This window comes from Melospiza melodia, chromosome 1 (assembly GCF_035770615.1).
Source record: "Melospiza melodia melodia isolate bMelMel2 chromosome 1, bMelMel2.pri, whole genome shotgun sequence".
Classification (NCBI taxonomy): domain Eukaryota; kingdom Metazoa; phylum Chordata; class Aves; order Passeriformes; family Passerellidae; genus Melospiza; species Melospiza melodia.
This window is the reverse complement of record NC_086194.1, coordinates 46,178,871-46,204,073: the sequence shown is the minus strand read 5'-3', so window position 1 is coordinate 46,204,073 and position 25,203 is coordinate 46,178,871. Positions and strand designations below refer to the sequence as shown.

General features: G+C 46.6%; 1 protein-coding gene across 2 annotated transcripts; it reads right to left on the bottom strand.

Moving 5' to 3' along the window:
* Window positions 1-8,578: 8,578 nt before the first annotated feature.
* CLEC3B (C-type lectin domain family 3 member B) lies at window positions 8,579-16,742 on the bottom strand. Of its 2 annotated transcripts, XM_063156561.1 has the most exons (4): window positions 16,558-16,678; window positions 13,683-13,842; window positions 11,855-11,953; window positions 8,579-10,514 (listed from the first exon to the last, which is right to left on the bottom strand). In XM_063156561.1, the coding sequence occupies exons 3-4, from the start codon at window positions 11,934-11,936 to the stop codon at window positions 10,114-10,116; spliced, it is 483 nt and encodes a 160-aa protein (XP_063012631.1). In that variant the 5' UTR covers window positions 11,937-11,953; window positions 13,683-13,842; window positions 16,558-16,678; the 3' UTR covers window positions 8,579-10,113. The 2 variants fall into 2 exon arrangements, with proteins under 2 accessions (XP_063012631.1, XP_063012622.1); XM_063156552.1 differs by lacking the exon at window positions 13,683-13,842 and having other exon boundaries at window positions 16,558-16,742.
* Window positions 16,743-25,203: the final 8,461 nt, after the last annotated feature.

The following is a 25,203-nucleotide window of genomic DNA, read 5'->3' as shown; positions in this document are numbered from 1 at the left end:
ATTGTTTCAATTAGCAACACTTAACACATAAAAGGTGGTTTTTGTGGTTTGGGCTGGATCCATTTCTCGTCTTAAGGAATTGCTACAGTGCCGTACACAAACCGGCTTTACGCTTCTGGGCAAGATGGATCTTCAAAGACCCAGGAACTGCTTTGTTCCTTGCTCCATTTCTGAGTGCATTTTGTATACAAATGTGTTGTGCATTTGTCCTGGTACAAGTGCTGCAGTCACTCACAGCTGAAGAAGGACTGCCATGATGCATCCTGTCAAAGATACTTCAACAGGGCAGCACTCGCTCAGCACACAGCACTCTTTTAAGATAGGAAGCTAGAAAAAATGACCTCACTTTCTGAAAAGTGCTTTCTCAGAAGAAAATGAGATAAAATGTTTTGGCAGTATCCTGTCATCTTTGCAACAGAACTATTTTATTTTTTCTAACTGGAGATTATTTGATTTGAGAAAGTATTGTTTAGAACCAACGAAATGTTTCACGTAAAGTATGTGTTCCCTTTTTCATTTATTTATTTATTATTTTAAAATAAAATTTCGAAAGAAAGGATTTTAAAATTTCCAATTGCATCTATTTAATACTTAGTTTCCTTTAATATTTAATTTATTAAATTTATTTTGTTTATTCATTTAAAATTTTATTTTTATTTCAGTTGTTGGTTGCTCTTGTTGGTTTCCATTTCTTTTGGAGGCTGCATCCTCTGGTGGGTTGGTTTGGGTAAATCTGGGGAGAGGTAAAGGGGCACTTCTCTTTCACCTCCTTAAATTAAATTGGGACAGGCTTGGGTGTTCCTCAGGAACCTTGGGAATGGTTTTGCCTGAAGGTGATAATCACCTTTGCTATTTGCCACGATAGGGAAAATATCCCGTACTGGTCTTTACCTTAAGGGCTAAAAATGGCAGACAGAGCCCATATGGACACCTCCCTTCCTACATGAGATTAATGGTGGCAAAGCAGTTGCTAATTACATCTGTAAATCTAGTTTTCTGCACAGGATAACTTGTCCTTAAATGAGATTCATCACTTGGTCTCAGGAGTATGAACTGCAGGCTCTTAAGCCAAATTGTTTTAGCATCTGCTTCAAATTCATCATTGCGAATGCTTTTTATTTAAAAGGTGCTGTGTGGTTTTTTTTTAAATAAAGGAGAAGGAAACTAGTCATGTGTTTTTCCTCTCAGAATGCTACTTTCATTTAATTGCTGGCTTCTGGAAAAAGTAACCCAGGAACAAATGCACAGAGGTGCTGTTCTGTAATACAGGGTCAATTTCAATGGGGAAAACCCCCTACTGCTCTACAGTTTTAGCTGCTAAGTAGAGTTTTGCTCCTACTAAATTCTGCACGTGCACTGTGGGCCATGACAGCCTAAAGCTTTCAACTTTGAAGACCTGGACATCCACTGGCAGCTTCTCCTGAGGCAAAAACTATCAGTTAGGCTACTTAGAAAAACATCCCTGATATCCTCAGAAATGAGGGCTTTAAAGAAAAATGCAGTGATAAATGTTTTTGTGTAAGAATTATCATTTTAGTAAGAGGCTAGCTCAACAGCTTGAATCTTTTTAGATTTCATATTTGCATAGTAAATGAAAACTGTTCTACTTTCTGCCAAATCAAACCTTTTTAGATACTTGTTAATTCCTTTCTCAGCTGCTTGCTTTACCCATTCCAAAGCTTATAAACAGTTAATAGGTTTTAGGTTTTCCCAAGTTAGTTTCTTTAAGTTAATGAGAGTTTATTTAACAGGAGGCAAACCCTAAAAAGTAACCAAAGGTCTAATAAAATATTCTAGTATGATTGTTTGGTGAACATTTTATAGGTTAATCTTTCAGAGCAATAAAAAAAAAAAAAAAAAAAAAGCAAGTAATTAGATCTTCTTCTCTAATATCTCTTCTCTGGGTTATTGAAAAACAAAATTTTAAGTACCTTAAACTATCCCAACAGGACATATGGGCTCAAGTATGTGTCTAATATCTCAGAAGACAATATTTTTGCTTGCCAAACATCTTAGGAAAATGGGCAAATACATATACCTATATATTCTGAAATTTTACACATTTAGCTGGTCAATTCTGCAGGTCAAACTCTTTCACATTCTCCTTAGGTTTTTATGGTCAACCATTTGGGTTAAAGGACAAGATACAGCTTCAGCTGAAAGGAGTTGATGAATTTCTGCAAGAGTGCTTCCCAATACAGCCTGTGGGGAATCTGTGCCCAAGTTATGGTTGGGAAAGAAGCATTTCTGCACCTAAGACAGCTCAGGCTCCAGAGGCTGAACCATGCAACGAATCTGCTCCAAACACCACTGAAAGATGGATTTTTGTCATCACCCTCCTTTCTTTTCCTACTGCTGTATTTTCATGTCTTGTCTGCCTTTCTTCCCATGCTCCCCATCAACAAAATTCAAGACAGAGGTCTCCAGAAACCAAATTTTTTTTGATGAGTGTTCTCTCAGTGTTGGTGTGAAACACTTATAAACCTCTGTCTACAATGTATTTCTTACTCTAGCCTCACCTGAACCTGACTGGAATAGAGTAAAGCTGCTGTATGAAGTTTGCTACTGCAAGGTCCTCAGGTTTCACCACAGAGCAGCCACAAAGCTGCTTCAGTGCTGAATGAAGTGGCAGTGCTTGAAGTAGTTGACATCTCAAGTAGTTGGAGAGGTACTTGGGAAAGCATTAATATATGTAGGAAAAACTCAAATTAGTCTGGAAAGTACTGCTTCTCTTGACATGAATGACCTCTTGTATAAGTAACACCTAATTACACACCAAATTAGGTGGAAGGCTGCAGAACAGCAACCCGGGTCCATGAATGGTGCAGTGGATCATATCTCTACCAGTGACCTTTTTCTAAGATGCTTTACAAAATCTGTGCTTGCTTCACTAACACTGACTGCAGCAGAAACATCTCCACCAACTCACATTGTCCCTGAGATCATGACTTGGTGCCTTTCTGTACCTGAGGAGCAAACCAAAGGAGAGACATTCCCCTTCCTGCCACCTTGAAGGAGAAAAAGATGATAACAGTGCATCCCTTCACTCTTGAAGGCTCAGGTATTGATTTTAATTTTTATCATTGAGCTGAAACTTAGTGCTTGTTCTGAGGTTAGAGATTTTTCCTTTATGTTTCCTTTCGGAGTGATTCTACCTCATTCTGGTATATCTTATTTTAAGGTCCAGAGCTTTACAACCATAATGTCTCTTGCTTTTTTAATACACAAATTTAATGCAACTTGAAGTCCTTGTCTCTGGAACTATCAACTTTAATTCCCAAGGAGTGTGAGTTCAGGGCATTGAGAAAGGGCAAGGAGAGCAGGAAAGGAGTGGTGTTGTTGGCCCTTCAGGGAAGGTAAGAGGATGGTGACCACAAGGCAGTATCTCCCTGCTGAGCTCTGCCTCACCCGATGCAGCCAGTTCCTGAGACTCAAGACCTCCAGGGTCTCCCCAGCTCCCTCATTAGCACACGAATCAAAGGCTGAATGTTTGCTTTGCTCGCTGCTGTGTGGCCTTCAGGGCTGTCTGCTCTCCTTCTTTAATGGACATTTATCACCTGATCAAAGTCATGAGGTGGTTTTATATCTGGCTGCGAACACTACCCACGTCTGTAGTTTCAGCAGGCTTAAAAATAGGCTACTCATAGAGGCTGGCAAACAATTTCTCTGAATGTTTAAAAGAAGGCAAAGTTAATGATGATTTCTGGCTGTTTTCAAGCTCTCCATATTTTATCTGTAAGGTGTGTTTTTCCCTAGTACTATGCTTTCAGGAGTGTTTACCTTTTCTCCAGTGATACACTACAACTACTTGCTGTATTTGCATTCTCTTTTGGTGCATACATTTTAATTTAGGAACAAACCCCACTAATTGTTGTTCTTCTTTTCTGAAAGCAGTTCAGTTTCCAGGCTGGGTACAAAACTTGTCAGTTACTCGCTGTAGGTACACAGCACCCCACCCACACAGTTCCTTCCAAGTCCTCATTCTTCAATGGAACCAATTGTTTAACCCTGTTTATAATCAGTCCAATTCCTGGAGTATTTCCTAAAATTTGACTGGCTTAAGGTCACTTGGGGGTTTGGCTTTCTGCCCTGATGTATTATAGAACAAAGTGTGGGAGCCACCTTGATAAAGATGTGTTGCAGTAACTTCATGTTGGTGCTCGGGCAGGTGGGACCTGTGCCATTGCCCATCTCCTGGGATCTGGATCTGTCAGCATGGCTTGACACTCAGGGGCTTTGGATCAAAGCCTTCCCAGTGACAGACAATGTCCACATTACACATGAATCCAAATGAAATTCAAGCTGCCCTTGGACTGTTCTGCTCTAACAGTAAAGCAAATCTTTCACTGTGGTTGATCTGATTCACATCTTCATCTGTGCACTCCTGAACTGAGCATTTGGATTGAACATTTAATATTAAAAAATACATAGGTTTCATTTTCCTTTTGGTGATTTGATGGAGTTTGTTTCCAGTTTCCCTCTGGTTGAATAACTAAGTGAAGTTTCAGCTCTTGTCTGCTGATCACACTTGGCAGAGCAGCAAGACCTAGTTAGTATCTAGAGCTCTGGCAGCACTACAGTGTAGAAATCACTTCCCACAAGGGATTATTTTATTGGCTTTCTTGCTAACCCTGTTCTGTAGGAAGGTGTTTACATGACAGCTCGTCCATCAGGTGTCTGAGGTCAGCTGTCTGCTCCTGAAATCCCTGTTTTTCTCTTGTGACTGCAGAAGAGGAATAAGTTATGTAGGATCCCTTGCTCAGGGGCTGTGTTTGCACAGAAGCTGAAAGGGACCTCTGGAGATCACCAGACTGCCCCTCCTGCTCAGAGCAAGGTCCCAGTGGCCAGGGCCACATGCCCAGTCAGGCTTTGAGTGTCTCCAAGGACTGAGGCTCCACAGCCCCTCTCAGCAACCTGTGCCGGGGTCTGACTACCCTCACAGACAAAAGGGATTCTCTTCTCTTTAAGCAGACTTTTGTATTTCAGTTTGTGCCCATAGCTCTGTCTTCACTACCCTCTCCATCAGGCATTTGAGATCCCCTGAGCCTTCTCTCCTCCAGGCTGGGCAGTCTCAGCTCTTGCTCTCTGCTCACACAGAGTTCCCCAAATCCCTTCTACTTCCCTGCACTCACTTCACTAGGTCCATGTCCCTCCTGTGCTGGAGAGCCCAAAACTAGACCTGGCACTCCAGATGTGGCCTCACTGGTCCTGAGAAACACAGAAACAGGGCAAACCATTGAATGGCAGAGACCTCACTTTTGGGATCCTTGTTAATGGGTGTGATAGAAATAGAAGTTACTGACTGCAGTGGGAAGCCAAACTGTCCATGGGGCATTGCTGCAAAGCAGTAGGGGTTGTAGCTTTTATTTCCCCTCCTGCATTTTCTTTTACAAGCTGCTGTGCTTCCCAAACAGTACACAGATTCTTGAGAGATGCTCTCCATTGCCAGGCTGGCAAGCAGCTCAGGTGTTGTGTTCCCTGTCTCAAGCTCAGGGCCAGCTTTCTAAAAGGGCTGAGCAGAGCAGCCACGTTCTGGGATCAGCAGCTGGCCTCACCTCTTGGCAGCACAGCATCTTGGGTTTCTCTTTCCTTCCTGGAGGGATGCTGCAGGCCCTGGGGTGCCTCATGGCTGCTGCCAGCTTGGATGGCCCCAGGCTCCAGCACAGCAGGACAGGGGAGTCACAGGGAGGTGATGCAGACACTGACTGTCTGCACAGCACAGAGTGGAAAGGCTGCTGAGTGTGAGGCTAAAATGTGATTTGTTTTCAGCTGTATTTGGAGCAGTCCCCAGCTGCTACCTTTGGACTCCCTCTGAGTGCTTCTATATATAAAAGCAATAAACCATCTTTTTGTTTTGTTTTGTTTTGTACACCACAGCTTGATATCCTATCATCTATCCCCAAGGAGTTTATTTTTATGCTCTCCATTAGTTTAGTGACCTCCCCTAGCAGGTTTATATTTATGCTCCCTGGGGTGTTTTGGTTTAGCTTTGTTTGCTGAATCTCACAGATCTGTGCTTCTTCCCTGTCTACGGTGTCTTCTGAGATGGAGAAATGTAACTTTAATTTAGCTTTTTATTTTATTTGTCAAAAGAGAGACTGGCAGTGGAGTTCAGTGCTTGCACAGGAGCAGGAGTGAGCTGTAAAGGCAACAAGAATCACAAGACTCAGTGGTTCAGTGGCAGAGGAGGTCCCCTCCTTCTGAGGTTCATTCCACCAAAGGTCTCATTCTGTAGCCACAGAGGTGGAAGTGTGTTCCCTCTGTGCCAGGCAGGAGCAGAGGCGCTGAGGGGCTGTTCCTTGCAAAGGATGACAGGGAGAGGGTGCACCTCATGTGAGAGAACCTCTGGTCTGAGAAACACCTGGGCTGGGTGGGCATGCACAGGGAGCAGGGCGACGGGGTTGGGTCTCTTGTTAGGACTACCCAGTGCCACAGAAATGTTCAAGGCCCAAAACAAGCTTTTGGCTCACAGCCCCCAAATTCTTACCCACCCCTGCCTACCCAGCAACCTGGCTGCTGAGGTGTGTGAATCCTGTGCTGTTCTGGCCCTTGTGCTGAGAGACTTCAGAAAGGCATTACCTGTTTTATGGCCAGCCATTTCACTCTGAATCATTTGGGCTTTTCCTGGACCTTCAGGCAAAGACCTGGAGCAGGTCCTGAGCTTCTGGACCAGGGTGAATTGGGGTGGGGGCCATCAGTGGGGTGGGTTAGCACAGCTCTGTTGAAGTCAACTGCAGATGGGGTAGTGCTGAGGGAACTCCTTCTGTAGGCTCGCCCAGTAACTCCTGTTGTTTATATAAATATATGTGCATTTCATGCTTCATCTTTCCTCTGCTGCGTCACAGAGCCACAAGCAGCTGAGCAGTGCCACCAGTGGCACAAGGTCTTACACAACATCCTCTATTTTTAATAACATGTGGTCATTAGGGATTGCAGGCATCACAATACATTGTTTCAGACATGAACACTTCCACATTTCCTTTTCCTCGGGGAAGAGCTGAGGTTTCTTTCCATTAGTCTGCATGCCTTTGGTTGGGACCACACTTCATGGACAGCAGATGTTCCACTCTGGCTTGAGTGCCAAAGGATTTATTGGAAGATCCAGAAAGTGATGCTTGTTCTGGCCCCCAGCAGAGGGACCACATGTGCTCAGGACAGTCTCCCTACAGAGGCAGCCAGTGGCTGTCCCCCATTCAATCCCTCCATCCTGGCATTCCCTGTGACCACAAAATACAGGGTTGGACACAGAAAATAACATTGCTGTGGTAAGCAAGGATGAGGAATCTTCTAGAAGTTTGTCCTCTGGCTTTTCAAAGAAAATTTGTAGTTCATATTGTACAGTAAGAAGATTGTAAGAATAACAGGAAACTTACAAATGTAGCACTGAAACTACAAGGTCAGTTTTGTCATCCTAGATCCAACAAGTACAGCAGGGGCAAAGCCACCCTTCCCTGTGCTCCTCCCAGCTTCAGAAGAGCAAAACATCTTTGAGGAATAGTGCTGGCAGGAGTTTAGCTTTGTGAAAATAGTGAGCAAGAGAGATACAAGCAAGAAATCTGCTGAGAGCCACTTGTTATTTTCTAGATTTGACAGATTGACTTCTTCACGTCCTCTCTGGGAATATCCTTTGGCATAATCTCCATGGCTGTTTTTCAGATTCACACTCCATACCAAGATGGTCCAGCTCCAGCACCCACAACTTCCCTGAAGCTCAGCATTGCAGGGTCCATGGCTTTCACATTGTTCCTCTTTCCATAAAAGCCCTCAGTTTATTTCTCTGACCACACATTTGTGTTTTAAGACCTTGCGGTTTATGACCAGTCAGGATTAAAGCCAGCAACGCTTCCAGCATTGCTGCTTTGCCTTCATGTGTATCTGAAAACATGAGGATGATGGAGGGAACATCTGCCAAAGGAACTAGAGGGTTTATATTAAGACAAGCTGGCTTGTAGGGGGTAATCATGACCTACAGCAGAGAGTCTTGGAAAACACCAGGAGTAGGGTCCAAAGTAAAGCTCACTGAAGGGCTGTGCAAAAGAGACCTAAATTCACATGCACTCCTGCAGCAGTTGCAACTCCACAACTCCTCTGGTGTGAGGCACTGTCTTCTACATGGATGGTCTTCTCTCCTACATGGGATGCTGGAGAGGAGGATGATGGAGAAGTGATCATTGCGGAGGAGGTGGGAGGCAGCCTGGGAAGGACTGGCTCCATGCTGGGAGCTGAGGTACCATCTCCCCCAGCACCACTCGTGCTGCCGAACAGGGCTGAGGGAGGGATCTTCCTGCTAGGTTAGCTTGTAATTCAGAATGAAATTTCCCAGCAGCAAGGGAGGAAATCCTATTTTCCTATAAAAGGATTCCCTGTCTGTATCCTGTGTATGACATGTGACTGGGATGATAATGGGGCAGGAGGGGGAGAATCCTATAAAGCATATTACAGGGTGGGAGGCTCTCACTTCCTGCTTTTCCCCTCTGCCTTTGTTATCTCCAGCCTTCAGATATATCCCTGGACCTGCTCTGAAGAGAAAGACGAGTAGAAGAAAGCCAATCCAATCACATTGACACAACTCCATTCCTTCAGCAAGCTATAGAGATATTTTTATTTTATAGTCATTGGAACAGCGGAGAGTTTGGCAATAGTGACAAGCTCAGAAGCGTGCACTCTGCATTTGTGTGTGTGTGATTCCAGCTTGGCTCAGACTTGATGGCTTGGAAGACCTACCATCATGCTGCTTTTAAACAAAGCAGCAAACTGGAATACCTGTCCCATGGGCAGGATCCTGTCTTGACACCTCCAACCTGGAAGTGCAGGGCCTGTGACCCAAACTGGAGGGGTTATTGCCAAGCACTGGACTGAAAAGAATCACTCATACCTTTTAGCCAACAGCCAGCAAAGCTCTGTTAAGCTGCCAGGGTGACCTGCACTTCTTTCCCACCATTGCTGGGGAGTTTTTCTGCTTTGTTTTGCTTTGGGTTTGTTTTTGCTTTTTTTGTTTTGGTTTTTTTTACCTTAAACCTTTTCTCAGTAAAAAATCACTGAGGTCAGACCTTCAGCTGGGCATGACTATATTGGCACAAATAGTGCTCAGGAGATTTATGTTTGCCAAGAACCAGCAAAGACTGGACTAGTTCATCTGGATTCCCGTCATACGAACAGGTCAGGTCATTCCTGAAGCTGCTGGAGTGAGTTGTCCTGGAGCTTGTTTTCAATATATAGTTATTTTTATATAGCAACATACTCCCCAAGAGTGCTACATTTGTATTATTTATGTAATACACACATCTTCTATTTATAGTAATATTGTTGGCTAACTATTCTCCAATCTTTGCTGCTTTCCCCTCAATACTGCTGCACAAATAAAGCTTTTGATGGGATTTTTTTTTCCAAAGGACCCGGCAGTGGGTCTTACTCTCCCACTGAACTCAGTGGAACTGGCTTCTGGCTGGTGAGAAGAGGATCAAACATGCCTGTAACTTGACAATTCATTCATACATGTAATTTGACTAGTTGAGCAGCTGGTAACCTACCAAATAAGCCCAACTGCATCTCTCAAGGCAAAGCAGGAGTAGCTCCCTCTGCTTGCTGAGACAGGACCTTGATCCTCACAAGGCTGAACTGGAACACTGTGAGGAACATGGAACTCTCATAAATTGCAGCCAGGGCTTATGGGGAAGCAAAACAAGTGAAGAAAGCAGAAACTGCCTATTCTGGTGTCCCAAGAAAGCTCAGCAAAGTGGGAAAGGACACTCCAGAGTGACAGCCCTGGGTAGCCGAGGCAGCTGTATGCCAGGCTGGACTGCTGCACTGGTTCTTTGCTGGAACAACTGAGCTGTCCTAATCAATTCCCTGTGTAAAAATATATATATCTATAAATCATGCCTTGGGAAGAGCAGTGCAGCTGTGAACAGGGCTGGATGAGGCCAAAGGAAACGCTCTGGGGCTCTGTGACCCGGCAGCGAGCCGCAGCGACGCTCTTTGCAAAGGGTGACTCTACTGAACACGCGCATGGGGGTGTGCGGAGGGACACAGAGGCGAACACACAGCTACAGCTCCATCATCCCGCCGCCCAGGGCGGGCTCTGGGCTGCTGGGCAGGGGAGAGGCCCTGCTGCTACACGATCATGAACTGGCAGACGTAGGGCAGCTGCTCTCGGCACCTCTTGTCGAACCACTTGCCGTTGGCGGTCCCCGACAAAGCCGCGCAGTTTTCCAGCTTGCCGCCGTCGGGCTGGGTGGTGATTTCAGTCTCCCAGTTCTTGTAGCGGATGGGGCTGCCCGTCATGTCGACCCACCTGCCCTCCGTGGCCATGTCGTTGAGGCCCAGCCAGAGCTCGGCCTCGGGGCCGATGCTCCTGCGCATGTACTCATAGAGGGCGTCGTTCTCCTCGCCGCTCTGGGGCGCGCTCAGCGTGCCGCCCTGGGAGATGCAGCTCTCGCTGGCCTCGTGGTACGTCTTGGTCTCCGAAAACGCCAGAAAGCATTTCAGATTAATTTTGGTGCCTTTCAGGCAGACTGAGAGGTTACCACACCAACAGAATAAAAAAGACAGAGGGAGAATTTGGTTTAAAAATGGTGCCCAGGAAGAGGCGGCAGCAGCAAACGCAGCAGCCAAATTACAAATTTAATTTCTTAGGTTGCACAGTGACCCTTGGCAGCGCACGATTCCAAGGGCCCCTTTTCCTCCTATGCAGGGTGGGACACAGTCATGGAGACGTGCCCTCCCCCTCTGCAAATCACTGGGTGAAATGGATTTTCAGGGTGCCCCTGCCACCCTTCTGGGCTCTGCTGGTGCTGGAGCAGAGGCACAACATGGTCCTCCCGCCCCCTGCCCTGGCCTTGTTCTTCCCCAGCCAATGCTACTCTTTCTGTGATGAATTTGTTGGAAATATGGTTTGTCATGGGCACTGCCGGGTGTTGGAGTGTTTTGGGAAAAAGCTTGCATGCCAGTTAAATCACCTTAATTATGCAAGATGAAAAAAAGAGTCTTTTTTAATAAGCTTTGATAAGAAGCGTTGTGCTTGCATAGCTTGAGGTCTTCAGAGGAAATTTCTACTTGCCTCTGATTTTGGTTTTAAGGATGTCAATTTATTTTGCTTTTCTTTAATCTCTAAACCTTAAGAGTGCAGGGTACTAGGGTACTGTAGCCAAACAATACCTAATCAGAGCCACACATTAATATCCAAACCAATTACTTCTCAATGAATGTGAGCTTGGAACTAAAGCCTTGATTTTGCTTGTGCTCCTTTTCTTTTAAGGAGAAAAATCTCCTTAATTTGCATTTTCATCTCATTTCTGCTTCATGTTTTGCAAATCCTACTCCTACTGATACCAGTGGAGTTTGCACAGAAAACTATGGAGCACATCTGGAAGACGGACATTTTGGGACTGTCCTCTGTGTATGTTCAATGAAGCAGGACTGCCCTGCAGTGCACTTTCCTGGGCAATGCCATGGTGTGTAGAAGAGACCAGGTTGTCATTTCACTGGGGTCTGACAAAAGAGTAAGGTGCATTTGGTTAAAGCACAGACTAATCCAAATCCCATCCCTCAACCTCATAAAGGAAAATAAACATCTGGGTTAGCATCATAGGAATATCCAGATGGGAGGCACATGAAGAGGGGGGCCCCACACTGCACAGCTCCTGCCATTGACTGCCCAAGGAGGTTCACCAGTCCAGGGCAATTGCAGAGACCCACACTCTGCTTTGATCCCCCAACCTCCCTCCCCATGGTGGGCTTGTTGCTGTGGGGTGCTCGGGCATCTCTCATCGAGACATGTGGAGCAATTGCAGCCACTTTATGAGCAGTTCCTCTCTCAAAGTAAAAGTCATCTGTTCTTCAGCAAGCCCCTTACCTGTCTGGAGTGCTTGCTTTTCCTTCAGTAGAGCAACCTCCTGAGAGATGTTGTCAATCATGGCCTTCAGGTCTTCAATCATTTTGAGGCTCACACCATCTGTTGGAGAAATCAAAGAAAGAGCACAAATATTGGTTGTATCCCAGGGGAGGCAACCAAATCTGTTCCTATCATCAAAACTCCATGTTTCTTTGCCCTCAGAGGAGGATAAACAAAAGGAATCCACAAAATCAGCACCTGTGTCCCCGTGCACATCCATCAGAGTGTCTGTTTGCTTGTCAGCCTGGTTCCACTATCAATTACAACCTTGTTTTCCTGGTTCAGGTTTTGGGACTGTGGACCCCACGCATCTTCCAGCTGCAGGGGTCACCCTTTGGGCTGGCAGTGCTGGGGAAGGGTCACATGCACGAGCACTGCAACGTGCAGGCTTGTCTCTCTACCCCTGTGTAGGGCAGTCATTGGGGATGTGCTGCATTGGAGTCAAGCTCCCAAAATGCAGGAGGACACCCCAGCCTGAACAGAAGTCCTGACATACACAAATGTTTTGTGGGCAACTGTAAGCTAATATGAACAGGATTTATTTTTTTTCAGGTTCCTCAAAAGCATGCTCTCTCTCTCTCTAGTCACAGCACACCCTCCTGGCTTCCCTTAAATATCCTAACACATGATGTTCTCTGTGTGCACTCCTGGCTGCACCCACCTCGTGTCTGCTGTCACTGGTGGGTTGGTAGGAAAGCACTTTGCTGACCAGGAGGAAGGGGCTGGAAGGGCTGCAGGTCCTACCTCCACCAGATCTGCCTCTGCACCACCAGCCACCAGCCTCTGCCCACCAACCACACCATCCTTTGGACCACCACAGCTGCCTCATCTCTACCTTCATCACCCTCAGTGCAGGTACCCAAACAGTGCCCAGAGCTGCTCTCCTGCTGTGAGAAGACACCTCTTTGGTTGAAGAGCTGGCTCTTAAAGCCTACACCTTGCTAGGTGTGCTGCTTCTGCAACAGGTCCAACAGTTATTAATCAGTACTTGGACTTCTCCCAGACAGGAGCAAAGGGACCCTTTACACCTTGAAGGTGGTGGGAGATGGGAAATGGAGGCTCTTGTGTGCATCTAGTAGTTCTCATGTTGAAAGCATCTAGTGGTTCTCCAGGGCTGAAAGGAAAGGGGACAGTTTGCCCATGAATGCAGTAGGAAGAGCTTCCCTTGAGGGCCAAGGAGCTGAGACACCAAGGCAGGCAAGTAGGGAAGCAGCCTGGGTGCAGGTCAAAACCACCAACCCAAGATTACATGGTGCCATGAACATGAAAACCAGACACATCAGGAGGAGGACATTACTCATTGCTCAATTAACTTTACTTTACTCATTGCTCAATTAACGTTACTTTACTCATTGCTCAATTAACTTTAATGGATTCATTTAACACTGAGGCACTAGATATTATTTTGCTGCCTTTGATGAAAACACTTTGTGGGAAATGGCTAATAAATCATGGGGTTTTTTCCCCATGCAAGCCTGTCTTGAGCAGAACAAATGTTCTAAGGTTTAAGTAACATCCAAAGGCCATGAGACACATGTCACCATGAGAGGTGACACGTGACTTTGATAACTACCTAAGAGCCCTGTCCCTTTTCAGTACCCCATCTCCAAACCCTGGCCACAAGATGCTCCTGCAGCACTGCATTCACTGGGATATCTCACAGAGAACCAGGACTGGCTGAGTCACCCTTCTGCTATAAAGGACGGACCACGGCCACATCAACAGGCATTGTTGTCTATTTTATTGCCATGGGTTTTTGTCTCAGTGCTGTCATTTCCTCAAGGCTCACCTCTTGAAGCCTGGGATCAAGCCTGTTTACAGTCTGGGTTTTCTGTGATGGAAGCTGGCACACTGATGATCCTGTGGGAGCTGGAGTGGGTGTCTGTGCAGGACCAGGAGCAGCAGGATTAAGTGTGGGCAGAGGCAAGATCAAAAGGAGACTCACAAACCTGTGGGTCAAAATAGTCTGTTGGCTTGAAACCCCAGCCAGGAATGTATTTAAAGCTACAAACGGGAACTCTCACCTGTTCTAATTGTATGCTGAATAACAAACAAATCCCTCTGTACCTCATTTTAATGTCTTAACTACTCCTGTATGAAATTTGGATATTTATACATGTTTCTTAGCTTCGCCTGGAGATCCAAACAGCTTTCTGTCCCCCAGAGGAATGAGTATTGCTCTGGTTCACAGTGTCTGTCACCAAAGCTCTCAGGCCACCACTATTTCTTCCAACACCAAGCACTTCTTCAAAGGTATGAGGTGGAACAGTCGGGTCCCATATTGCAGTCTGTGCCTGGATCAAAGAGGAGATTGAACACACCCACACTGGATTTACAGCAGTCTAAATGTTCACAGGCATTTGCAGGGAAGAACACCCAGACAAGAATACACTGAAATTTTGGGCAGTAGGTGGCATTAGGCGAGAAGCCCAAATTACTCCCTACCCACTGAATTAAGCATCCAGACTCTTACTTCTGTCTCCAGTTACCTCAGAAACACACGTCAGAGCTATGCAAAGATGCTCCCTTCCATGACGCCAGCACCCCAACACATCTGTGACCAAGGGGAGCCCCCCAGGGCTGATGTCTGCACCCCTCCAGCCACGGGGTGTCAGCACTGCCCAGGCAGGGAAGCCAGTGCCTCCCTCCCCTGGGCTTCTTTTGGATAAGACCCTCAGAGCTGCCAGTCAAGGACAAATCCCACCTGTATCCAAGACACTGGGGCTCAGGGAGAGTTTGCTGAGCTACTGCATTTGGAACAGTAACTGGGGAGTACTTTGAGGGGCAAAAACACAACAGCAGGCAAAGTGAATGTGCTGTCTCAGCATTTTCTAAATGCCGTGGCTTGGCTTTTTCATGTTGAAATAGCATCATTTTTCATTCTGAAGCAGATCCAAACATAAGCAATAATTAAAAAAAAAAAAGAAAAGAATTTTTTTTTTAAAAAGCCAACATAAAAAGCTTGGCTTAAACCAATGCTTTCTTTTCTAACATTTGTGGTTTGGTTGCATAGATTAAAAATAAATCCAGCCAAAACCACCAACCCTCCAGTGGCTTTGCTATTCCTGACCCTCCAAGGCAAAGTGCAGGGATAGAACCAGGATGGGGGTACTGGATGCCTGGATGAGGATGAGATGGGGCCATCCTGCCACTGTTCAGAGCAGAAGTGGCTGAATCCTGGCCCCTGTGGCGGCTGGGCAAGCATGCTTGGATGCAGAGGTGAAGAGGAGCTTCATGGGGGATTTTTAGCACTTTTCTCCCTCTTCTCCTACCCTCAGGCATTGATAAAAATCTGAAAAATATTAACCAAGAAGTACTGGAAATTTCCAGTAAAGGCAGGGCAGCTGAGTCCCTGTGGAGCTGGATAGGACTGATCAAAAAATGTCAAGTCGCTGGGTTTTTCCCTTTCCTCCACAGAAAATATGACCTCTCCTTTGAAAAGAAATTCACTAAAACCTGCCACCACCTGGTCCCAATGGCTTGATTTTCAGGACACCCCCCCTCCAAAGTTTTCAAATCAGAGCCAAATTTTCCTGTCAAAAAAGAGATTTTTTCCCCCACCTTTTTGTCACTAATTGATTAGAAACAGCAGTTGCAATGATGCCTAGTGAAAAATAGGATTTCTTTAAGAAATGTCTCTCTCCTGGTACCTCCAGCGAGTGCAATACATGCATGTGTCCTATATGAGCCCAAGGGGGTACTTTTTGCTCTAGAAAACAGCCAGACTGTTTTCTCTGTTATTCCACGTCCTGCAGAATAAGATGTGGAATAAGCGGCTAAGTTTGTGAATTCATAGAAAGATCTAATGGGAGAAAAGGCAGAGTTTTCTCAAGGATGGAATCTGACAAAAATAGCCACTGGGTGAGTGTAGACAGCAGCCTGGCCAAGTGAATTCCAGGGATGCTTCTCCCTTGCTCCCCACTTCTTTCCAAGTAGGAAATGAAGGAGCGGTCCAAGCCCAGGCGGCTGTGGCTGCACACATCAGGCGGGCGGGCAGGCAAAGCTCACACGCTGCTTCCTCACCTCACCTGCCTTCTGTACCTAACGTGCAGTGAGTCAACGATGGGACAGGAGGAAAACAGGAGAAGGGAAGGAGAGACAAACCCACTAGGGAATAGAAAACCCAGGCACCTTTGTGTGTGCAAGCCTGAGCAGTCAGAGCTTGTGCCCGGTGTGAAATACACCTGAGGCCAGCGGTTTTAAATGAAGAACCCTGCTGATGCTTAATGGCTTGGATATTTTCTGCCTGCTCTTACCTCCAAAATTGTCTGTCATCTGCCACTTACTTGCTTCTGAAAAATGAATGAGAAAGGGTGAGGGGGCTATAGAAAGGGAGAGTTTATTAGAGGAAAAGCTTGGGATGAACCTTAGAGGGAACACAGAAAACGTGTTCCCTCTGAAATTCAGACTAAGCTGTCCCAACAAATTTATTCAAGGTGGGGACCCTTCAGAACCGTCTCAATACCCTCGCTATATTACAGAAGAGCTGCACAATCATTCCCACGGAGGAAGGGGAGAGAGAAAGACGCTTTATTAGGTTTTTGGATGTTTCTTTATGAAGTTTCACTAAAGCACTGTTAAATGCCCAGACGAGTGGGGTGATGCACCCCCCCCCCCAAAGCCCTGCAAGCCTTCCTCGCAAGGAAGCTGCTGCTGCCCCTTACCTTTCTTGGAAGCCGCCGGTTTCTGCCGGGCTTTGCCGTTCTGCTGCTCGGAGAGCTGGGCGAGGGAGAGGAGGCAGAGGAGGAGGAGGAGGAGGCAGGCTGCCCGGAGCGCCATGCCGGTGCGAGCGGAGCTGCAGCGGCTCTGCCCTCACACAGCCGCCCGGACAGCGGCGGGAGGCGGGAATGGCTGTCCCAGAGAGCTCCCGCTGAGCCCGGGCCAGCGCAGCCTCCCGGCCCCGGGCGGCTCCGGCCAAGGCTCAAGACCTCCCTGAGGGGCCGCAGCTCTTAGCACGCCGCTTGTTTTTGTTAAAAAGAAACAACAAACAAAACAAAAAAAACTACAAAAATTGGGAATGAATGTACCGACAGTCTGCTAAGCTAAACATGAGGAAAGGCTGGGAGTGTAGCTGGAAGGATTTCCTGTGGCTTTTAGCACAACGCCACGAGTTTGATCTCATGTGTCAGCGATGGCAACAGTGAGGCCAGGTGTGAAATACCAACAGCGCTTGGGTGGCCGAGGGAGCAGAGAGGGGCAGCCTGTCCCCGGCCTGTCCCCAGCCTGTCCCCGGCCTGTCCCCAGCCTGTCCCCGGCCTGTACCCGGCCTGTACCCCGGCCTGTCCCCAGCCTGTACCCGGCCTGTCCCCCGCCTGTCCCCGGCCTGTCCCCCACCTGTCCCCAGCCTGTACCTGGCCTGTCCCCCGCCTGTCCCCGCCTGTCCCCCGCCTGTCCCCGGCCTGTCCCCGGCCTGTCCCCGCCTGTCCCCCGCCCCTCAGCAGGGACGCCCCAAGGGATGCCCAGGCACCAACAGCGGCAGAGGGGGCAGGTGGGGGGACTGAGCATCCCAGTTCCTTGCTCAGAGTGTAGGGTGGCTCTTACCCCTCTAAAAAGCAGTCCCACTGTGGCTTTGGTAGGGTTATCCTGCTGTCATTGCTTCTCCATGGGATCTCCTGTGGGATTTGGGACCCAGGGGCATGTGTTTCCACAAAAAGCCATTCTCCTCGAGGCCCCTTTGCAGATCCCCAGCCTGACTTCTCAGGCCAGCTGGGCTGTGCTGAGCAGCTCTGCAGCCTAAACCAACATCACTGCCTGTTTTTTTGGGTGGTGTGGTTGTTCAGCAGCTGCAGCTCAAGCAGGTAAGTCCTTCCCCACAGGAGGAACAGCAGCAGTTTGAACAAGTGGAAGAAATTCATGTGGAGGGAGGAAAGATGGGCATTTTGGAGAACAAAGTGCTCCCGTCATCAGCCATTAACCTTAAAACTTTTCTGATAATTTAAGGCAAGATGCCATCCAGCACAATGTGAACCTCTAGAGTTGTAGGAGCATAAAAGGTCCGAGATAAACAGACCTGGAAAAAGAGCTGCCAATGAGTTAGTTTGGCAATCACTGTGTTACCCTGCCTCACATTTCTGCTGAATAAGAAAAATCCTGCCCTGATGTCCTACCTGAACAGTCCAAGCTTTTGAAGCATGGGAGGAACAGTTTGGTTTTCACTGCTCTTTACCATGTGCACCAACCCTCACTCAGATTTAAACTGGAAAATACATATTTTGAGGATTTACTGTTCTCCTGCCTCGACTATCCCAAAATGGGATGGATGGAGCCCAAGAGATGCCAGACACCTACATACACACACATTTCCTTTCCTTGAAACTGTTGGTAGGTAACTCAGTACCTCCCAGTTTTCCTTGGCTACAGATACGCTTGCCTGCCTTTGCTTTGATTAATGTGCTGCCAAGCTGGAGAAAAAACCAAAATGTTCCCTTTACTGCTGCCCATGAAACAGATTGCTGTGGAGTGGAGTCTGACAGCAATTCCTAACCTCAGATTTCCAGTCTGGGACCAACTGGAGTGTTGCCCATCTGAAACCAGAAGGGCAGGGTGTCTGTCCATTAGTCCCTGAAGAACAGGTCTGCACCCAAGGAGTCCCCTCCCTGCACCATCCAGCAGGTCCTGTGCTGGATGCCACCAATGTTTTTCTTGAAAAATGAGAAAAATGAAAACAAGTAGACTCAAAATACTTGTCTCCAGCTGTAACACTATCCACAGGGGGCTTTGCCCCAATTCTGTTCTGTGTAGACTGAAAATAAAAATCGTTGACATTACAAAAGCTCATAAACCCTGGCCCATCCAGCTAATGGGAGCAAGCTGAAGTGTTGCTGCATTGGATCCAGCATGAGGATGCTTCAGGAAACAGCCATCCCCTGCCCAAGCTCCTGCTGAAGCTAGAGGTTCCAGTTAAATAATGGGGCTCTCAATGGTCCTTTGCTTTTGAGATCCCGATGATTCACACTTCTTATGTGAGAGAGATGTGGGAAGTGAGTAGAGGTGATCCTTTTTATTAGATGAACTAATAGAACTGGAAGTCATCAGCAAATATGAAAATTATGCCAAGAAACCAAGGTTTAGTCCATGACTTTTAACATCTGTGCAATTATAGATTTTACTTCCCAGCAAAGGCACTTCACTCCCTGGTTTCAAGCCCAGACTCCTGGTTAGCGAGAGAGCAGCTCCTGTTAATTGCAAGGTAACTGGTTTGAGATGAAAAAAGAGGGCAGAAGAACCTGTGCTTGTGGAAACCATTCCAGGGCCGCAGGGAAGCAGACAGAAAAGTTTACGTGGCTTTGGGAAACCCAGTAAGTAGGCTGGGAAGCTGAATTTGGAAGGCTTTCCATTAGCAAAACAGTAGTTGGAATAAACCCACGAAAGTAAGCTGGATGCTCCTGGCAGCAATGCAGACCTGTGATTTTGTGCCCAGCTAGGCAAGGAAATGGGCAGCAAGATCAGAGGCTGTTTTGCTTTGGCTCCAAGGAAAAGAGCAGGTACGGCCAAGCCAAGAAATGAGGCAGCGCCACTGCACAATGGCTGGAAAGTGCAAGGGTGGACTGGATAACAGCATTCACACGGTCATTATCAAGATCAGCAATTACCAGAGTTGGCCTTTCAGGGCTAAGTCACCAGTTCAAAGGCAGGCCACCCCAATGCTGAATGATGCCAGCTCCTTGCCTGAAGCTCCTCCTCCTCTGGGAAGGCTCCTGCCTGCCCCACCGGCACTGACAGCAGGAGCGCAAAGGGGAGGCCCAAAAGCATCTTTAACTTTTGGGGCCCTGCAGCATGGGCCTGATCCATGGCTGGGGCAGCACACTGGGATTCACACCTCTGCTCCCTTGAGATCAGCTCAGTGCATTAGAGCCTGGTGCTAAAAATGCCAGGGTTGTCAGTCCCTGTACATGCCATTCACTTAAAGCTGGACTTGATGATCCTTGTGGGTCCTTTCCAGCTTGGAATGTTCTGTGATTTGGTGACACCCACTCTGCAAGGGTAGGTCTTGGGACTCTAGCTGGTCAGAGTGACCCCAAGATGCGTTAGATAGTCTCTTTTCCCAGCCTGGCAGTCGAAGAAGGAGTCAGAGCTCTTCAGTTCTCGGTCTCAAGGCTGTTTATTGTATCTTATCTATAAAATTATTTCTCCTGTCCAGCCGAGGTCCACTCAGCAAGACAGTCAGAGGCACTCCACCCACCTCAGAGGTGGTGTTGTCTTTTCATACTAAAAACCACGTGTACAATATTTACAATTACTGTCCAACACCTATCACCTATGTTAGACAGTGAGCTTCTACTCTAAACCAATCTAAAAGTGCCACCATCACAGCAGAAGATGGAGGTCAAGAAGAAGAAGGAGAAAGACAGGACACACCCAGATTCTTCCATCTTGCCCCCTGAACCCCCATTCTAAAAACCCCCAAAAATCTTTATTTTTTACCCTGTGATAAATTCACTATCATTTTACTTAAACTTTCGTGGTTTGTAATCCTTCATATAAGGTTGGTAATTGTTTTTTCGAAGGGCTAAATCAAAGGCACAGGGGTCTTGGGCTCTATGCCAAGATCTCTGAGCCCCCTGGGCAGGGGCTCCAGCCCTCCAGGGCAGCCAGAGGAATTTCCTGGGTTCCAACAGGTAGGATCCATGTGTCAGTGGCACCCCAGTACTGTCCAAGAGGAACAGGAGAGAAACAGCAGTGGAAAGTAACAAACACTGTGTGAGGAAGTGGGGCTAGCACAAGAAAATCTCTGATATTCATTAGCCGCTGCCTGAACTCGTGCTGGCATCATTCCTGATTTCCACCAGCATAAAACGTGGGAACAGGTTAAAATGGAGAGAGCCAAATCTATGGATCATTGTTTTGGAGACCCATCGAGAAGAAATGCAGTAACAGTTCAGGAAAGGGTGGTTTTCATAAGGACAATGATGGGGAAAACCAAGGATTTTGCCAAAATGTTATCCCCAGCATTAACTTTAGGAAACTGGCTCTGAGCCTAAGGAGGGAACCTTCCCATCATATCCCATGTCAAGCACGGCTCACATCCCTACCCCACGTACACCAAGGGCTACAGCACAGAAGGATCCATTCTTCATCCTTGGGCTTTAAACCAGATGCAAATGTGGAGCACTTGAGTTCAAGTAGCATCAGCTGTTTAAAATCCTTCTGCTTGCAAAGGAGCTGCACCAAAGGACTCACACTCCCTTTTGTTTGGAGACTGTAGCTCCTGTAGGCTAGAGGTAATGTCTGTCTTCACTGCTTTGTGTTTGCCCATCAGCCAGATCCCAAAGTCCAAACAGCCAAAGGAAAACTGTAGTGAAGTGTCTAAATGTAACACCAAAACTCTGGAGGAATTCCTAACTGCCTAGGTCCACTGCCTGTCACAGCATCAGTTCAAGTGAGGTCACCACTGAACTTGATGGTATTTTTAGACAGGCAAGTAGACAGCTGGTCTGTCAGCTTAGACTTATTTCATGTTGTTCTCACTTTTGAGTATTAGATTGCTGTGGATGCTGAATTGTGGATTATGTGAGAATTTCAACTTCAGCTTTGTGAATTCCTTAATTTTTTGAATTTATAGAAAAGTTTGCATGATCATACAGCAGAAAGAAAGCATTCCATGATCTTAAAAAGCCTCATTGTGTTAAAGTTGGTCTTTCACTGGAGGGACGAAAGAGAGGTAGGACTCAAATCATGACTTTTCAACCCATAGGTTTCCAGCTGTGGAAATAGCCAAACTTACCATTTGCCAAAACACGGAGAGAAGGGGCAGGGAGAGAGCTCCTCTGGAAGGGAGGGATCCCTGCCACAGCCAGCTGGGTGGAGGAATCAGAAAGGGCCTGAGAATCCTTCTTAGCCCTCTGAAGGTACAAGCCAAGGGGCTTCAGCAACTATGATGATATCTCTGTCTAAATAAAGGAGAATAAATCTCATCAACAAGTGCTGTGACATGAAAACTCAGCCACGCCTGTGCTGCTCATCTCACCCAGATCTTGAGATCAGGATAGCAACAGAGATGTTCACAGAGCTCGAGAGATAACCACAGCTTTATTAAAAGTGTTCCAGTCGATGAAATGGAGGTTTAAACCATCACCAGGGAGTCATTAGCAGTATGTTTGAGATTCTAATGATGTTTTGCAGCAACAGCAAAAACATCTTTGTTCCTGGATAGCTAGAAATGCAGCTCCAAGAAAATAGCTAGAAATGCAGATGCAAGGAAAAGAAGGAAAATGGAAAAGAACAAAGGAAAAGAAGCCTCTGTGACGCACAGCTATCAGGAGCAGCCACATTTTGCCTTAGAAGGAAAAGCTGCCTTGCATGGGCAGGGAGTGCAATGGGGCAGGAGTGCACTAGGAGACAAGGGGAGCAGTGAGAAATTAGAGAGGCTGATGGCTGAAGAGATTCAGTACCCACTGCAGACCTGCTCTTGCATTTTTCTCCAGGGTGTTAAAGGAACAGGGAGAACAAAGCTCTGGGATCAGGACTGGAGCACTCAGTGTCACCAGCCGCAGCTTTGCTTCTTCCACTCTCTGTGAGCCACTGACCACAGGCAAAGTAAACCAGTGCCACAGCAGGGCTGGAGAACACCCTGCTGCTGAGGAGGGCAGTGGCATCTGCTGCAGTTCAAAAGAAAAGCTGGAGGCAATCCTAGCAGAAGTGGGTAAGCCTCAGTTAACTGCTGCTTACAAAACAAATGCAGAAACACCCTATTGTCTGTGTTAAATCAAGGTGCCAAATCCCTTGAAGAGAGACTTGCACACTCACAGGAGCTGTGAGCAAGCTCTGGCTCACACCAATTTGTCTTTACACCAGGCTGTGCTGAAGGAGGGCTTCATTTAAAGCCTGACTGCAGGTGGCACAGCCATCTCCTCCCCACTGCCTCCAAAGGGCAGAATGAGCTCCCCTCTTCTCCCCAAACTGCACAATTACAGTGTTGAACTGTAGCTGTAAAACACAGGCTGACAGAATTGCTGGGCTTGGGTCCACTGACCTACAGCCTGGCCCTCCTCTGCTTTGAGGGGAATGCTCTCCCTGTGAAACAGGTAAATTGCAGGTGTGTGCTTTCTAGGCAACATGAGTAGAAGCCTAGCAGGAGCTTGTAAACTCCTCATCTCTAGTACACAGCTTTCAGCCTCTCGACACTCCCAGCAGAAGCAATTAATTTCTGGGACAAACACAGAGCTATCCCACTCCACAGATGTTTCCTCTTAGTTCTACTGGACTCAAGTCAATGAAAACGTGGCAATATCTGCACAGCAACAAATGGAACTTTCCACCAGCTCAGATGGGAACAGGAGCATTCTGAGTTGAAATCTCTATTAAAATTCTGCTATTTTTGTTTGGAAGAGAAGGGAGGGGTTAAAGGGAGCTAAGAAAATAGAAACTGGCCCTTAGCATGCCTGAGAACCACAGTCTCATAGATTTCTTGGCAAATACTGTATCATCTGGGAGAGCTGTAGGACCTTTTACCCCTGTCAGAGCTTTGTTTACCCATTTGGGACACAAGCTGGTAGCAGCAAACCTCTGGGGGCAGCTGAGACCAACTAGCAGCTCTGCAATGCTTCTGGCTGGGCTCATTATTTTTATCTCAGCGGTTGAAGCAGGCCCCATCTGAACTGGGGTCACTCTCCTCACCCCTGCTTTTCCATGCCAACAGATGGGAAGCAGTGACACAGAAGGAACTGGAGCCCTTGGGACCCCCAGTTCACTCTGTGCCTGCATACCCAGCTACAGAAGACCAGGGGGAGGACACACACGTGTAGGGCAGGCACTGCAGAAACTGGCACCAGGTTCATTTACAGGGTTGCTCTGAGGAAGTGCTTGGCACCAAGTCTCTCTCCTGAGCACACAGCCTGGATCTCAGAGGGCTCAATATTGGCCATCCTGATTAAGAACTGGGGAGGGAGTGCACATGTACTCCCCTCTGCAGAGGCGTCAGTTCGCACACTTGAAACACAGTGATGTTTCTTTTCCCACCACCACCTCCAGCTCTCATAAAAATATATTTAAAATTAAAAGGATCTGGAGAGGGGACAAGAAACATCTTTAAGTGATGTAACTTGCAAAATGCTTGGACATCCTTCAGCTGGAAAGCTGTGTAGAAATACACTATTCATATTACAAAATTCACCCCGAGTGTAACTCAGGGCAGCTTTTTGGTCTCCAACCACAAATCTGCAATAAAACATTCAGAGAATGGCTGAGGTTCAAGACTTGCAGTCTCATTTACATTAACCATTTTCTGCAATATTAAATAATAAATGATAAAAAAACCTGTCTGTGGTAAGTGTAAGGTACTTTAAAGGTTTTTTCTCCCTTCAGTTTTCTTTCTTTCTATGTTTTTACAAGCAGCTTTGCATGGCAATGAGTGGATCACAGCTACTGTAAAGCTGATGTCAGGTCAGTGTTTGCCTCACACAAAATAATTCTGCTGAAGTGATAAAAGACAGTATGTGCACTCATTGTCACTTCTTGGCTCTACTACTGTGTAGCAACATTACAATCTACCTAAACCATTATTTAAGGGACTGAAAAAATCCCAACCCTTTGAAACACAAACCTTGGGCAAATTTTGGGGGATGTTTTTTTTAAGAATCTGTCTGCTTGTTACACTTCTTGTTATTCCAGAAATACACAGTGCTGTTGCAGTCACCTTGAATAACTACATGTATGAGCTCTAGCAAAAGGACTGAAGAGATCTGGGAACCTTAAGCACTCCATGTATTTTAATTTTATCATGAGTATTAGTTTGAGCTGTAATAGGTTCTGTCCTCTATCTACAGCTTTCCTTCAGCAAAACCCTTCCTCCCCTTTTCCCCACCAAACATGTTACAGTCAAGAGAATATCCTTAATCTGATATTATAAAATTAAAACAGAAAATTCAGAAAATGTTGCTTGAGTAAGAGCTAAGTAACTCCTGGATTATTGTAGCAATTTCTGCTATAAAGTTTGTTCAAAACAATCCTTAACACTTGCAGATGAAATATCAGCTTCTTAAAAATCAACTTCTTCCTTTGACTTTTTCCATCTGCTGTCTCTTCCTATCAAGCTAAATAAACACCTCTTACTCTTTGCTGGGCCATCCAATTGATGTAGGGAGGGAATCCACACCTGGTGATGCAACTTGTATCCATGCCTTACCTGTAATCCTCTGCTTTTCTTTGTGAAGGACTGACAGCCTCTATGCTTTTCCAGCTGAATTAAAGACCAACTTAGTTTTCCATTTACCTTGGTCATGTCCCTTCTCCTTAGCCACAGTGAGATGTTTTGGCTGGGTTACTATTGCAGCTGTTGGCAAAAGGGATTGGTGAAGCTCTAAGGAGCAAGG

Excerpts from the sequence above, each read along its gene's own strand:
- CLEC3B (XM_063156552.1), bottom strand. The coding sequence starts at position 16,672 with ATGGCGCTCCGGGCAGCCTGCCTCCTCCTCCTCCTCCTCTGCCTCCTC. Across the intron at positions 11,954-16,557 it reads ACCGGCGGCTTCCAAGAAAG|ATGGTGTGAGCCTCAAAATG; the intron begins GTAAGGGGCAGC and ends TTTCTCCAACAG. Across the intron at positions 10,515-11,854 it reads AAAGCAAGCACTCCAGACAG|TCTGCCTGAAAGGCACCAAA; the intron begins GTAAGGGGCTTG and ends GTAACCTCTCAG.